General features: G+C 43.2%; 1 protein-coding gene across 1 annotated transcript in view; it reads left to right on the forward strand.

Moving 5' to 3' along the window:
* The window catches only part of ADARB2 (adenosine deaminase, RNA specific B2 (inactive)), a 304,235-nt gene that overhangs the window by 265,459 nt on the left and 22,043 nt on the right, over positions 1-16,733 (forward strand). Inside the window, exon 6 of the mRNA XM_027686967.1 lies at positions 1,243-1,394. Coding sequence (XP_027542768.1) covers positions 1,243-1,394 — 152 coding nt within the window. The remainder of the gene's footprint in view (positions 1-1,242; positions 1,395-16,733) is intronic.

Genomic DNA, 16,733 nt, shown 5'->3' on the forward strand with positions numbered 1-16,733 from the left:
GCAGAGGCAGCTTGGATTAAAGCCAAGGACTCGCTCAAAGGCTGAGTAGAAAGCACCCGTTTGCACTAACAGGAGGCAGAGACACCAGCAGAAATCACCTTGGTTAATGGGCTGTCCTATAGTGAATTAAACGGGTAGGATTCCCGCTTGTTAAGAGCATCCCAAGGATACCATTACCTGCAGGTGCTGTTCTGTTCAGAGATATTCCCACAAAAAGACCCTTGCATTTCTGAGGGAAGGAGCAGGCCATCAGACAGAAAGATGTCTCATCATAATTTCACTAATCACATTTTCACCTTCAGAATTGCAATCATGACCATCACCCAAATGTACATTTTAGAGGCAGCTGCCTGTCAGAGAAATCACCCATATCTTCCCGAATGTAACCCATCGGAGGACCCGCACAGTGGCAAAGCCTTAATGCTCTGCTATTGCTGCAAACGGCAGGACTGGGAGGGTTTGGCCTCCCGGGCAGCTGTTGCTGATGGAATATGTGCACTGCGTCCCCATCTAGCTGCTGAACCACTGCGAAGATAAAAGCTTCAGCTTAATAAGTATCTCTTTCAACTCAGCTGAGAAAAGCCCACTCAAGTTTTGTCCTCACTTCTCGGGATGGTTTCTGATTTCCAAAAATGCAGAGAGACCAAGAGGACACAGCTGGCCTAGGTGGAGCACTTGTAGGTGGCTCTGGTAGAATGGGGGAAAAGAGCAACACCTGGGGAGCAGGGAGGGCTGGCAGTGGTCATAAAATCTGGGTGCTTCATCAGAGGCCCTTTTTGGTGGAACATATAAACACATATCTCGGCTGCGGTGACTGATGTTAATGGGATCTAAACACATGCCTCAGCATTGTGATGAGCAGAGCTGATGCGTTCACATGAGAGCCTAAGAGAACTTTTCCTCTTTTTATGCACCAGAACCACTTTAAAATCAATATGTTTATGCATCCCACACATGTGAGGAAGGAGAGTTATCCTTCAAAAATCCACATGTTTTGTCATTCGAATGTTTTCCAGGTAAGCAAGCCAAAAGCACTTTGGCAGTTTTGATCCCCTTTACACATTCCTTCACTTGGAGAAGCTTATTGTTTTCCTCTTGTTGTCACTAGGCAAAATATATGATGCCAGGTGCAATTAAAAACAAACAAACAAGCAGAGGGAGAAAAGGAGAGAGAGAGAGAGCACAGAAATGTTTCTGATTTGGCATGTAACAAATGACCTGGAACCTCTTTTGTGATCATAGCAAACGGCGAGAAGACTGGGAGCGATCAATCTTCGTGCGATTAAAAGAAGGAGGCTACAGGCTGCGGGAGAACATCCTGTTCCATCTGTACGTGAGCACTTCACCCTGCGGAGATGCGCGCCTCAACTCCCCCTACGAAATCACAACCGACTGTAAGGAAAAAGCATCTTCCCTCTTCTTTTGGCGTGGGCTTTGTCTTTTTTTTTTTTTAAGATCAGTCTTTCTTTCTCTCTTTGTTTGCTGGCAGAAAGTGTTTTGCTTGAGAGCAAAAACACTACTGTGAGTTTTGGGGAGGGGGCGTGGGTGTCTGTAGAACTAGTGCTTGGTCCCATGTGCTGGGGCAACCAGGGTGTGCAGGGAAAATCAGAGCTGGACAAAGCAGTGGGAGACTGGTCTGCACTCCTGAGGCTTAGTGGCTCTGCTAGGTGGCTCTGCTAGGGAATACATCCCTAACAGCCTGCATTTCCTGCTATGAGGTGCAACTCTAACAGTAAATAAATGCCTTCCTATGATCAAAAAAATCCTTGAAGCCATGGCCATAGGCTGGACTAGAGGATCAAGACTGTAGTTGGAGATGCATAGACTCTTCTCAGGGTTCACACAGTATGTGTGGTTTGAGGGGCTGCATCTACACTAAACCAGTGCTGTCCAGACTGCAGCTGCTGGAGTAGACTACTGAGATGGTATGATATGATAAGATGTGCTGTGATATGATATGATATGATACAGCACATCTGTAGTGTTGATTGGTGCTTAGACTCTCTCCAAATACTACCTGCACTTGCAGCAAATAATGTAAAGACCCTTATGGAAAGGATCCTTCCCAGGCCTTCCTGCCTGCCAAATCAACTGCACAGTCATTGCATGGCAGATGGGCTAGTTGGAGTCCACCAGGTCAGCTTTGGAGTCCCTAGACCCATACCTATGGCATTTAAGCAAAACCACGTTTTTTCAGGGATTTCACCTCTAGGGGTGATGCTGCAAATGAGGCAAATAAAACAGGTCTTGAGCCAGTGTGTGCCACCAACAGACCTCCAGAACTTGTTGTCCATGAAGACACATCCCATCTCTACCACATGACCCGGCACTCTCACCTCATCAGTCCCCCAGACACGCATGTCCCTGTCATTGCCCTGCCATGCAGAGGCATGTCCTTGTTGCACCAGCTTTGCCCCTGCCTAGCCACAGGGAATGCCCCCAACAAGGAACAGGGGACTCCAGGGGTCTGTGGCTTTTTTATCACACATCTGTCACCCCATGATCAAATACACAAGGTGAAAGGTACGCTCTTATCTCTGCCCTTATGTGTTGCTTCTCATACATGAATTTTACAGTGCTGCAAAACCCACAGTGCTGGATGCGAAATGTACACATGAGAAATAGTCCTTGCCCTGACTACCTTGAATGTGAAGCAGGCAAGAGAGAAGAAAAGATGGAGGAGGAAGCACAGGCATGGGAATGTAAAATTAGACAGAAGAATAGATGGAGGAGGAAGCACAGGCATGGGAATGTAAAATTAATCATCCAAGGTCACACAACGACCTCACCTCCTCACAGGCAAATCCATCAGATGGTAGTTTCACTTCTTTCTGAATTCGTATTTGTATAAGTTATTTATTGAGGATTAGGTATTATTCTGCCTAGACTGAAATCTTTTTTCATGTGTGAAACATGGGCCAAGAAAGCAGAACTCGCCTATTCAGGAAGGAAATGCATTTCCTTGCCTAACATGATTTCTACATTCTATCAGCAGGGTTTATAAAATGAAGAAAAGCAACTAAATGCCTAAAAGGCAAAAAGCACATTGACAAATTCCTGATGAGGTAACAAAATGAGAAGACATAGCAACATCTTAAAAACAAAATTAAAAATAAAAATGGGAGTGATTATGAATATCAAAAACCAATAGTGATTTTTGGCTTCCCATTTTATGGGTGTATCAAGAGATATCTAAAAAAGCTTTTTGTTTGGTTAAAGGCCCTCATGTTTTCCAGAAGGCAGGCTTCCTGGGATGCTCCTTTCTTGACATCACAAATGTAAGCACCAAAATCTGTACTTATTTTTAAAATGTGGTCCATTCTCAAGAACCTTTAATCAGCCTTCTTGTCAAAGGCTGTCCAGGCTTGATTCTGCTCGTCCATGCACGACAAAGCAGGTGCTTTGGGTAGCTGACAGCCAGTGCTGGCCATTGATATGCAGCAGAACCCAGCCCTGCAGGTGAACCCTGCTTGACTCATGGATTGTTTCAAAGAGCACATAAATCTCCCAGCTAATGAGGGAATGCGTCTTTAGATAACAACATATACAAGAAGCTGTGTTTAAAAATTTATACTCACGCAATACCTGACACATACAGTAAGCACTAAACTTGTAGATAATCACAAAAATACTTTTTCTGTTGGTTATTACACCAACTATTGTCCTGATGCAGAAGCTGAGACAGAAAGGGCTGTGTGGCTTAGCCAAGGTTACACGGTGATTCAGTAGTGTTACATCAGGTTTATAATTCACTCTTTTAAACAGATCCCTCTACCTTTGTCCTGTGCTCTTAAAATAATTTACCACTGTGTAGAAAGCCATCCTGTCAAAAGCTGTCCTTCAGTGAGATAAGCATTTCGTTTTAGCTCACATTATCCCAGAGACATCTGGGAAGATAAGTATTTTATAATGTTTATCATTCAGATCTTTTCTTTTTTTTTTTCCTAAAGAAATAACCTTTCTTTCATCCAGTAATGACAAGAAACTCCAGATGAATGCTGTTTCATTTCTTACACAACAAAGAAGCCTCTCCTAGAGCTAGCACAGCCATCAAATGTTACTGATTATTCTCTAAAGATGCATTAACATTTAAAAACAGTGTCTCGCCATGTGGTTTCTGGTTTTGAGAAGGAATATGATAAGCCTTTATCAATATAAGAAGTGAGTAAAATCCACTTCTCAAATCTCCTTCCAAAAATTTCCTATTATCCACCGTGTCTTTCCAGCACCCTCAGGGAGGCCTCACATTTCCTTCTTATGAGCTTTGTTCTGGTAAGGGAGAGGTAAGCTAGCATGCATTTGAAACCCAGTTTACTTCTTACCAGATAGAGGAGGGTACAAAGTTAGTGGTATGTGTAAAAGTCTGCCCTTCCCATGGTTCATGTGAACAGCTGCAATGCAGAAGAGAGGTCCAGGGAGCCCACACCATGCCAGGTTCACGCAGGAAGGTAGGAAATTAGGGACAAAGAGGTAAAATCTCACTTTGATTTGCAGGGATGGCCTTCTTGGATCTGTCAGTAAGATTACTCATTTGTTAATACCTCCTGAGGCAGCTCTAAAAGAGAGACAAAATCCAATTGGACCAGGGCTGCTCTGAGCATGGAGGGGTTTTATATCTCTTTTTTGGTGCCTGTAAGTCAGGAGGTTGGAAAAAGTTACAGAGGGAACCAAGTGAAGTCAAAGCTTTGAAAGAATGTACAATTTGAAAGAGTAGGGGAGGAGGCTGAGAGGAAAGGGGCAGGAGCTGGCTGGTGAGAGCAGGAGAGGAGACCAGCCAGGGTCGGTGGTGTTGCAGGAATAGGAGGCTGGGAAATGCCAGAGGAGTTTCAGATGGTTGTGAGAGTTTTTACGGGTTTGTTCTGGCTCATTCTCTCCAGTCAGTGTCCTTCCCAAGAATTTTTTCATCATTTTCCAAGGTCAACCTCAAGGTCGTAGCACAGCTATATGGCAAAAAGGCAGCATGTTCACAGTGTTCTCACACACTCAGCTTCTGCCCCTGCTGCAGTTAAGTGCTGCAGGACAGAAAGCCTGGCACATCCCCTTTTCTGGTACCTTCTCCCTTTGTGTACATCTGAGCAAGGTGTGCCTGGATTTCTGACTTCTCCCAAGGACAGTATCATGGCACCAAGTTAACATGGGTTTCCTGAAGGTTCTAAGGGGGCTGATGTTTCCCATTACAGCATACGTGCTCCAGCTCATGAGGTGGAGCACTGGGGGCAGCTAGCCCTGTAGTATTTGTTGCATATTTTACACTTTCTCTTGAATCTAGGTCAAGCCACAGAATAATCAAGCCCTTGATTTGCTAAAGCACCTTCCTAGCTAATTTAGTGGTTCTTGACTCACTGGCTTTTTTTAAGCCTCTTGAAAAGCAAAATGAATTGCTTGAAAAATTGAGCTAAAAAGCCCTCTGCTTCCCCATTCCTCCTTCCCTGGTAGGATTTTACCTCATTGTCCGTCTTTTTTCTAGAGATGTACTCTCCCTTTTTCACTACATGAATTGCCAAAGAGACAAACAGAATCTGCCCCAGGGCTTGTCTCAGTTCTTCTCCCCTGGGCTGCTTTTCTATCTCTTGCTAACATGCTGTATTGCCTTGTGCCATTGACTCCTTGATAGCCCAGCTCCTGTTTTATCCCACACTCCCTTTAGGTCTGAAACACACCATTGCATCTGCTCCACATGGGGTCTTCCTCCTGCTTGTCTATTAACCTACAGCTGTGCTGAAGCTCTCATGCACACACATTTGACAGAGCTCTCATCTAAGCAGGATCCACTTGCAACCACGTGAGCCACATCATTGCCTTAGTAGGTGATGTGATGAGATGTGCACTGCAGTTTTCAGAGAGTTGGGAAGCTGAAGAGTACCCAGAAAAACAAGTTTGTGCTCTCTATTTCAAGTGTGCTTTCACTGTGCAAACCTGTGCTTTCCCTGCTTGCGACCCGGCTGCTGGATTTTCCATTCCATTCTCAGAAAACATGCTCTCTCTTAACCCCGAAATCCAGGGCTGCCTTGAAGGGTTGCCCTGCTCACACCAGTAACTCAGCACTCTGTGTTCGGATGGGGCTGACCCAGAATTGTGTCACTGTAAGATCCCCAGATCAGACCCCTGAAAGTCATAGCCTGAGCAGACTGGATGGACAGGGCCAGATTCAAACTGATGCCATCTAAGCAGCCTGTCCATCTCCAAGAGATGGACACAAATGACCTCCCACAACTGTCAACCCCAGAGTCCAGAATTCAGGGTCCTGTAGGCAGCTATCAGGATGGAAATACAATGAGGATGTTTATGGCAGCAACTGAGCTAGTATTACTCCCAAAACCATTGGGTTTGTTGAACATCTCTGGATTTGCAAGGGAAAGAAATCTTTGCCTTCCTTTTGTCAGTCCCATATTTTGTTTAAATGGACAAATTATGTTCTTGTGAGTAGATAGTAAAGGGGGAAAGCATTTCAAGAAAAACCATCTAGTTAACTCAGGGAGCTGAAAAGAAATTAGATCCATGTAACTACAAAAAAATTCAGGTTCTAACAGATTGATATACTTCCCTATTGCAAAAATCAAGGGTAACCATAGGTCATGCCTTGGACTTGGACACTATTATTTTTTTCCATTGTACAAATGCTCCCGGGTATCACATCTCTCTGTCACAGCTGTTGGCCTGCTGCAGCTTGGGAAACCATCTTGGAAATTCGAAGCTATTCACTGCATGGAGCACCTTCCTCCTAGGCTGTAAAGTTGATTTTATGCTGATGAATGGCCCGTCTGTGGAACTGGGATGAAGGTGCATTATTTTCCTATTTTTCATATGACTGAGCAGAACAATACCTCGGGGGATCTCAGAACAAAATTATCACAGAGAGCCATGCCCAGAAGTAACACGAAAGAAAAAAAAAATTCATGCAACACTGTAGGCTGTAGTGCTGAATACTGCCTCGGGAGAAATAATCCTAGCGCTGGATGAATTATTGCGGTCAGCCCAGATCGCTTTGTCATGTAAAGGATGCTGCAGAAATTGCAGATACAGCATAAGGCTGTTGGATTACTTCAGGGGCTAGGGAATTGGTTTTAAAGAAAGTGGAAGGAAATTGTCCTTTCACTTCATCAAGGCTGGACTGGGATGTATACAAAAGGTTTGGGTTCAGGTGTAAACCCTTTGTCAAACTCCTTTAAGACCAAGTTCTGTGGAAGCAATGGTCCCTTCCTGCTTGAGCTGCTGACATGGCCTCAATTTTCCTAAGTAAATACAGGGTGAATGCAACTATATTCTACAGTTAACTACAAGCTGGTCTGTCAAGAGATTGTGTCCCTTCTCAGGACTGTTAGCAGGCATCGGTTTTATATGTAATTGCTCTGTTTTCTAACTCAATCCTCCCAGGCTGCTGAAATGTTGTTTCAGTGTGACTGCCTTCACTCAACTTAACTTGGTAGGGAAAGCATGGTCACAGGACAGTAGCTTCTGGTGAATTCGCTTCACCACTTACACACACCACCACATCATGGCTGGGAGCAGAGGTGAAGTGTGCTCCTGCCAGGATGGGCAAAGAGGACAGCAGAGCCCAGTCTGGATGTAGTGGCCCTCTGTCCCCCCAAGCACTGCAGGTCTGAGCAATGGTTGGATTTAGCTCGGGGCTTCCCAGGTGTGGAGGTGCTACTGCATGTAGCCAAGTTCAAAGATTTCTTCCCAACATCTAAAATAAGTCCACACTGGGACTGTTGGGGAGCCTTCTTCTTCTGGGGAAGGTGGACAAAGGGATCTCAGGAGAAGGAAGTGTGGCTGAGAGGGATCAGTGGGACTCTGGAACAGGAGGGCTACAACAACGATGGAAAAGTTTGAGGGAAGGTGGGTCTGTGATGTTCAGCTATGATGGGGAAGTGGGCGAGAGACAGCAACATAAAGCCTGTGTGGGGACTCTTCAAGATGGGTGGAGCCCCTCTGCTTCTTCCAATGCACAACACCCACACAGGACCTGCAGGCACTTGGTTTGAGCCATCTCCAGCACTGCAAGAAGCTTTCCCTCCCCCAGCATCTCCTACTCACTCTGCTCATCCAGGGCTCCAGAGAAGACAGAGAATGGAAAAGGGAGGAAAGATTCATGTCAGGGGTACCAGAATGAATAGAGATGGTGACTGGGCCAAGCTCTTGGCTGTGAACCCTGCAGCCCTTCTGATGCCCCCTGAGGGGGAAGCTGCAGAAGCAGCAGCTGTTGCATCTCAGTGCTCAGATGGACCCATTGCTCAGAGCAGCAGTGCCAGAAGGTCTGGAAAACCCATCAGTTTGGGTAATCCAAAGGAGAGGTCCGATGCCCTACATGGCCTGCCCTGTTAAACCTTTTGCCAGTCACTAGGGTCAGCTCTAGCCCCTAAACCTGACAGAGAGACCAGCAGTCTCCAGGCTTAGGAGAACTATGAAAGCACTTACAGTTTTATTTGTTGGTATTCCAGGCTAGAGCCTGGAATACACTTCAGAAAGAGACTCATTTTGCTACATTGGAAGTCCTGAAGCTTTCAGCGCCAATTAATCAACCTGTGAAAGTTACTCCTGCTTTATATTCCATTATTAATCTCCAGTAGGTTGGGTAGTTAGGTTTTTAGTGGAGTTTTGCTAAAACTGACTAGTGAATAACCACCTCATGGACAATTTTCAGGTCTCAAAATACTGACTGGCTGGAAAGAAATCAAAACCTCTCAGGCAAATTTAAAAAAAAAATAATTGTGTGAAATTGGGATCTCATCTTTCATGTCTCCTGGTCATCAGCACAGTAACAAGGGGTAAAAAAACCCTATTTCATTTCCTCTCGTGCCTAGTTCAGGGTGAGCTTTTTCATTCAAGGCCACTTGGAATCAAATAAAAACTTGAATCTGTGTCTCCCAAGTTGTGGATCAGTGAATTCCCTATCAGCTGAGCTAGACAGCTCCCTTTCTTCAGTCTCTGTTATAAAACTTTGTCAGTACTGACAGATCATGAGAAAACCCTTTGCCTTTGACAATGCATTGAAAATGTCCCAATTCCTTCTGCTTGTGATATTCTTGGCTGCTCTTGCTTTATTTGGGTTTTGTTGTTTCATGGGGAGTTTTAAAGTAGAAAATAAGATTTTTAGAAGTATATCTCAGTGCAGGAAAAGAGAAAGAATATGCTGAAAACTATGGATTGCTCAGAGCCAGCACTGGCCACATCTTAGAAAAGCTTTCACGTAAAGCAAAATGTGTTTGTTAGGATTTAGAAAAACAGGTTTCCACAGCTATAATCAGATCCTAATTTTAACAGAATGCTTGAATCGCCAAAGGGCATTGCACTGTATTTATTGATTCTGCTTTGTTATGGGTTTTGCTGCTTTGTAAAACACTGCATTTGGATGCATTGTGCAGATGTGATAAAAAGGCTACATTAATCAGCAAAAGACCATGCCTGAGAAGTTTTCAGAATAATAGTAGAATATTTCACTAAGAAAAGCTCTTTGTCCCTGAATTTGTCCAGGGCAAGGAATAGTCATGTCTGAGGTTCTCCAAGGTCCTCTGCAGCAGGGACAAGGAGACAACATACTCCTGGATATGGCTTCTTGCTTTCCACCCCCAACATCCCACAGCCTGCTACAGATATGCACCTAATGAAGGCACATATTTTGTGTGGAAAATATCAAACCATAGTGCAGAAAAATCTCTGTGGGAAAAAACTACACCCACTCGGATCTAATTTAGTCTAATTTACCCTTCCACTGAGTTGCAATCACAGGTAAAATTCATGAGCTGAGTTTTATAAAGGTTTTCAGGCAACTGCAGGTCCAGTTAAGATCTCTGTGAGATTTCTGGAAGTCCTTAGACTCCTGGGGAGTTTCTTAGATTCTTAGGAGAAAAATCTGAAGACATCTGCATAACAGTAACAAACAATTTAATTCTAACTAGGACTCTGCTAGCTGCCTTCTCTAGCCAGCCTTGAGCAACTCACCTCATCCTGGTAATTTCTATTTCCATCCTTTTAAAATGGGAATAAAAGGTATCCAGCTATCACAGCTCTGAGAATGGGTAATTAATGCTCAGAGTAGAGTATTGAAATGGAAAGTACTATATATTCTAAGTACTATTAAAACATTATTCAGAATAATTTAGTAACTATAATCTATAGATTTTTAAGCCCAACAGGGACCATTTCCTGATGATCTAGGTTTAATTTCTTCAGCCAGGCACCATAGGACTCTACAGCTCCTCCAGAAGCTGAACTAGAATATATCTGGTGATGCATCAGGACCCACAGCCTCTCTAGACTCATATCAACCATATGGTGGCTGAAAATTATTGACAGATTGATGTTGTTTCTGTCTCATGGTGTTCATTTTCTGGTTTCATATTTCATTGACTTCTTTCACAACATTTTTCTTAAATCACTCTTGAAGATTTCAATTTCACAACAACAACAAAATCCCAAAGCCACATGAATAACAGCATGTTTTGTTGATAAAAGAAAGAGGGTTATGATGAATAACACATTCTCTTTATGTTTGTGTAAACTTTTTGATTAAAACATGGCAGGGGAGAGAATTGTCACCAAATGGGCAATTCCAGTGATCTTGACATAGTTTTCACACAAAGTATTTTTAAAAGATAAAGCCTAACTTTAAGAGAAAACATTTTTCATTAACAAAGAAAAATACAATGATGCATAGCTTAGGACATAGGTGAACAACTGGTCCCTGTGGCCTCCAACTGCTGCAGGATGTTTCTCTCCACATGGAGCCTCCAGCCACTGCCCTGGCTTTGATTAACTGCTGACCTGGGAACCAGCAGCATCTCTCCACTCTGCCAAAGATGAGCTGGTCATTGCTGGAGACCAGCTAATATGCCTCTGTGACTGGTGACAAGGCTTATGAAAGCTTCAGAGGCAGAAGTCTTCTCCGTTACAGAATTCACAGCACCTGTGCAGCCCTTTGCCAGATCTCCAGACTTTGCTCTGTGGGAGCAGCTGCACTTCCAAAGCAACGGCATGGCATATCTGATTTTAGATGAAAGGAGTAATTAGTAATTAAAAATAATAATCTTGAAGTGTTTGAGTTGCACTTTCCTTGATTGCCACATGCACAGAATCTTAATTCCACTGATAAACCTTCTACTTTTGGCTTCAACATACTAATGCTTTTCTACTCCAGAGCAGGCTGGAGTCCACAGCCTGGGTTTGTGGGTGGCATGAAGGTTCTCCCTGATGCCTGACCCAGTATGCTCATTCCTTCTTGCCTGGAACAGTTATTTATAACTCTTATATGAAGCTGTGCATGCCTTTGGTGCCAACATGTGGTTTTAATGTGAATTTTAACTAGTTACTCACATTTTAATCCCAGGATTCCTCAAAGACAGGCATTATAGAAAACCTATTTGTAGGGTACATGTTTTGAGCTATTTCTTACATTTTTTTCTTTTGTCCCCTGAAGGGATTAAAGCTTGCTGGAAGTCCAGGGCTTACTTAGAAGTTACCCCAGTGGTAAAATGGGTTTCATGTGTTAAAGTATCATTCTCTGCTCTAGCCATTAACTCAATAAAGGTATTTTGGCACTTCTCCCTAGGATGAGCTTTCAATACATTTCATATTAGTCTACAAAAATAATAAAAATTCATTGTAAATTGCTGTGTCATCTGAACAGAAGAAATTTTGCCCCTCAGTGATCATATATGCAGGCATTTTGATGGACCAAAATGAAGAGTTTTCATAAAAAACACCACTGACATACTTTAATATATTGGAATAGCATTCTTACACCTTCCTACAATTACTGTCTCTAACACCACAGTTCAATCCAAAAATCATAATTTAATTAACAGGTACTTAAAACAGATGAGGACAAATAATGCAGTCATTTCCTTTATGTTCTTTTGGATTCAAACCTCAAATTTTTCTCTTCACTGGTTCTTCTGGATTAAATGCCACATATTGATAACCTATGAATGGAAAAATTGCTTTTGCTTTTACACTTTGTCAGTACATCACTTGAAACTATTGGCAGATGAAAAATTATGGAAGAAGTAGAAAGTGTGAAAACTGTTATTGGAAGACTAAGAATAGATTGAAGATAAAGAGAAAGAATAATATGCCGAAGGTAACATCATTTATCAGATGGTGGATGTTATCAAGGTAAGGACTGCTGTCAAAAGACAGTATTTCAGCAAGGAAAGATGCAGGAAGGAGAGAAAAGGTAAAGAAGTTCAATTTCAATTGTTAATTTCAGTTCCAAAAATTACAGGTGTCCCAGGTTTTGTAACATTCTCGGATGAAGTATATATTCGGCATTTATATTTGTATGTATGTATATAGGGCCTCATGATAAGATCCAACACCTCAATCTGAACTGAACTCTGCTACAACGTGGTAGGCAGCACATGACTCTGGGAGCAGGCAAATCCCTCCTGAGACTGCATTCAGATGCAATAGACCTCATGGCTTATATTTAAAAGTCTCATCTAGACTTTAAGGGATTCATCTCAACATAGTTTTAACCCATTTAACCTGTGCAAGACAGGTGTTTGTGTTCCCTACTGGGAAGGACTCATCCCTGCACTCACCACAGAGGCAGCTCCGCAGACCCTCAGACAAGGCCACTGCTTTTCCCTGTCCAGCCCTCGGTGTGATGAATCCTACCCGCAGGAGCCACAATTCGGCTTTGCATGTTGTGAGATTACCTATTCTTTTTTCCTTAAATTCAGGCTACTTTCAGAATACCCCTAAAGTTTCTTGCTTCCAAACCTGGCCGATGGCATTTTAGGGCTGGCTCTGTGCTGGTCACTAAGCACAGCACAGCAGTGATTTATCTGACCAGCCAGCCCTCCCAGCAGAGGAGACACGTCCAAAGGGTTTGCTGTGCCATGATTCTCACTTCAACACCTCCAGAAACAGTAATATTGTACATTTATTCAGCATCTGGTTGAGGAAAGTGCATCTCTAATAACCATCAAAATACAAAGGCAGTCAGATGTTAGCATTCTTCTTTCCACCCCTTTATCTCAAACTGCTCTAAGGACGCTTTATAAACCATGATGAGGAATGGAGGGTCAACCACGGGAAAAAAAAATGCAAGATAGGCTGTTTTATTTCTTCCTTCCTGAGGAGAGAACAGCCTCCATTGAAGCGGGGAAACAGAAAATGAACATCTGAGGCAGTCATGCAAAATTTCAGACAGAGTGTGATTCTGTTTAATCACCTTCCATTTCCTCTTCACTCTTTAACTAAATAATAAATATGGACTGGCTTTTTTCATTACCGTGTAAGCCATAACTGATCCTGGAGAAAATACAAAAATAAGGGGTGAGCCTTGAAACCAGTGGGTTTCACTGATTTTAAATACAAGGCACCTGTGTACATTTCTAATCTAATAATTAATTATCCAGCACCTTTTTATCTTAGGAACTCTCAGGAGTAATTTCCACATCTGAGTGTAGCACACATCGTAAATCCACTCCAAATGATTTTTAAATTTGTCCTTTCTAATTCCGTCTTGAATTGACATTTTGTTCTGGTTGAAGTGGCATCCACAGACACCTTCTCCCCTGCAATTAGTTGAGATTAAGCAGTTGGAGAACCAGCACAGCAAAGATCAGAAGTGCTTATAGTCACTGATGCTTTGATCGTACTGAACAGCAGAACAGCAGTAGGCTGCAGTTTGTGACTTTAAAATGCATAAATAAATACATTTCTGAGACTGCTTTAAAATTATCCATAGCAGGCTGTGCCAGAAAGTGGACTGCATTTTTTACTGCTGGCATGCAGCTTATGTGCTGGACTCTGTCTGCAGCTTCAGTGCAAAACTCACAGAGCCTCATCTTTTCCTTTGTTCAGTATTTATATCTTCCTGTGCTACTTAACAACACGCTAAAAAAGAACTCAGTGTGTTCCAATTGCGGATCTGGATTTATTTAATCATTGGCAATCTGAAAGTGTTCAGAGCTTTGGGTTATTAGTGTTTTATATAAATGCCACAGATGATCTTTTGGAACACGTGTGCCAACTATCCCAGCAATGTGAGCAGCCTGAGACAGGCGGTACGGCACGAGGTTTTAGTCACACCCTATTCGTTGAATTTAACAGCAGCTGAGGAGCTAAAACCCCTTATCAGGACTGTGGAAGTGTATGCTGGGGTGAGTGGACGCTGGCCACAGCTGCCTGAATCCTATCAGCCAGCACCCTCTGCTCAGATGCACCCTGGGCAGAGCGCGCATGACAGGGAGCAAAGTTTGACACGTGGCTAAGTTAATATGATAATTCAGAAACTGAGACGATCAGTGCACTTGCACACACTTCCTCGATGCTTTTAAAAACTTTATTGTTCAGGTTCTGGTACTTGCAGGTCAGGCCCAGGATGCTGTAAGAACCACCATACATGGAGTACTTAGGCTTTTATACTTCCTTTGGTACTGAGGGAAACTGAGAAGACCAGATAGATAAATGAAAAATTAAATAAGCAGACCCCCCACCAAACTCACAGAAGTCTTTCAGATCCCTCTCCCCAAACATTTTTGGCTTTAAATTCTCCAAGTGCTCCAAAGTTGTTTGCAGGGTTGTTGCTATTTCTTCTCCTGAATTGGTTCCTCATCTCTGTCAGCATAGTGTGGGATGCTTTGCCCCTCACTTAGGTAACATTTATACAGTGAAATCAAAGTTTTGTAAATGATGGGCTGCTCATATTATACTGCAATGAGTAGAATTCCCTAGCAATTACATGTCCTTTTGCATGTATGTGAAATATGTGTGTATCAACATGGTGAACTGCCCAAAAAAGAGAGTAATCTAGGACATCAAGGCACCTACAGAGGAGGGTCAGAGGAGTGAGGAAGCAAGAAGAATGTAGAGAGATGGGAAATGGAGAGAGAAAAGTGTAACAAGAGAAAATGTTTTTCTTTTAAAAAAATGAAGAAAGAAACACCAAAAATTCATTTTATCCTGGGGGATTTCCAGCAGGCAGGCTCCTGTGGTAGATCTTTACTGAAAGAATAGCATCTGTTTTTCATAAACAGTTGTTGAGCAGTACCTTTAAATGAATTTGCATAAGAAGGAAGCATCATTATCTTCATTATACCTGTGGGAAAGCTTAGGAAAAGAGAACTGATTTGCTTAAAGTCAAACTTTCTACCAGACAAAACAGCAATAGCCTCTTGAGTCACTCTTCACTGCTTCCCTGGCAGAGATCTAGCTCTGCCCTGCCATCAGTTCGCAGGATGTGCAGATAAGGGCAAAGTGGTTGTGTTATACATTTCTCACTCTTGCTCAGCCAGATGTGTTTGCTAAGCAGAAGTGATCACCCTCTACTTTTGTTGTCCAAATTTCATGCTACCTTTCCCAAGACTCTATGGTTTAATAATAAAAAATGCTGCTCACCACTGTTTCAAGTTTTCAAAAAATATTTCCCCACGGAGTCTCAGGAAAAATATGGACCAGTTCCCAGATAGCTAATTCTGTCCAAAGAGCATCCTCTGAATGATACTGCAGTAAGCATCCTAGACGAGGGACGTAGAAAGCATCAGCACACATGGCCATGAAAGTGGTTTCCTGACAGCATTGGCACAACCAGGAATTTTGAGAGTAGAGGGATCTGAGACATTTGTGAGACTTTGGCATTTTTGCTTACTGATTTTTTTATTTGCCCATTGGTTCTTCCCAGTTTACCTCATAACTGAAGTTTTAAAATCCACAATACTCCAAGTCTTGTGGTTACTGCAGCATCTCAGTTTGTAAGGTACTCTCTGACAGCTGGGCACAAGGACCCTCCACATCCCCTACTGGGACACGGCTGCTGATGGAGATGGCAGTGCAACAACAACTCTTCCTCAAACTCAGATCCTGTAGCAGCACAAACAAACCCTACAGTATCTGCAAATATTTTGGAAATGATGGAGCCTGAGTTTAGGTGGAAAAAAGTTTTGGCCATGGCCAACCAATCTATTTGATATCTGGTCCAGCCCCCTACTGGCATGCACACCCCCATCTTAAATTTAAAAAATCAGGAAGGAAGTGGAGAGGCAATGATCAACTGGTGGGGGCCCTGCTGCAGGTCTGCTGGCAGGTCACAGCTGACTCTGCTGTTCTACATGTGTTTGCTGCCTCTGCCAATCCCAACAGGTTGAAGCAATTTATTTTTCCATTCCCTTTTTGCAAACCATCCATTGGCAGCAGCCAAAGTCAATCCATTGCTTCCATCATAGCTCAGAGCACAGACAATAACCATACAAAGCAAAGACAGTACAAAGATGACAGAGGGAAGGAGCGGGTGGCTGGGGATCATGCACAGAGCCAGCTGCTCGTGGCCAGAGGTTCCATCAGCCCCCTCTGACACACTGGTGTTACTCAGTGCCAGGAATGCAGGCAGCTCCGTGGGCCACCGAGGACTGAGGAGCATCACCTTTGGCTGAGGAGCATCACCTTCACAAGCAGAAACCTTCTGGTACAGCTGAGGGGGAAGGCATGGAAAAATATACTGGATAGTTGGAAATATGGGCAAAAGCAGGTCTGTAGAAGCAGATCTCCTTTTCCTCAAACACACAGAAAAGGCCATCATGTACTGTCTTTCATTATTTTCCTTTGGGCTAGAGGGAAACTGAAAGGTCTGCTTCAGGGAGAAGGTGTCCTCCAGTGAAACCCTCTGAGGCTAAGGTGGTGAGCAGACCCATTGGATTTCCTCACTGTTCCTTGCTGTTCTCTTAAAACCCAAATACCCAGGAGTAAGGTAGCAGTGTAAGGAAGGTGAGAGTGATTTTGATAATGAA

The sequence above is a fragment of the Neopelma chrysocephalum genome, unplaced genomic scaffold (assembly GCF_003984885.1).
Source record: "Neopelma chrysocephalum unplaced genomic scaffold, ASM398488v2 Primary Assembly neopelma1_72, whole genome shotgun sequence".
In the NCBI taxonomy this organism is placed as follows: Eukaryota; Metazoa; Chordata; class Aves; order Passeriformes; family Pipridae; genus Neopelma; species Neopelma chrysocephalum.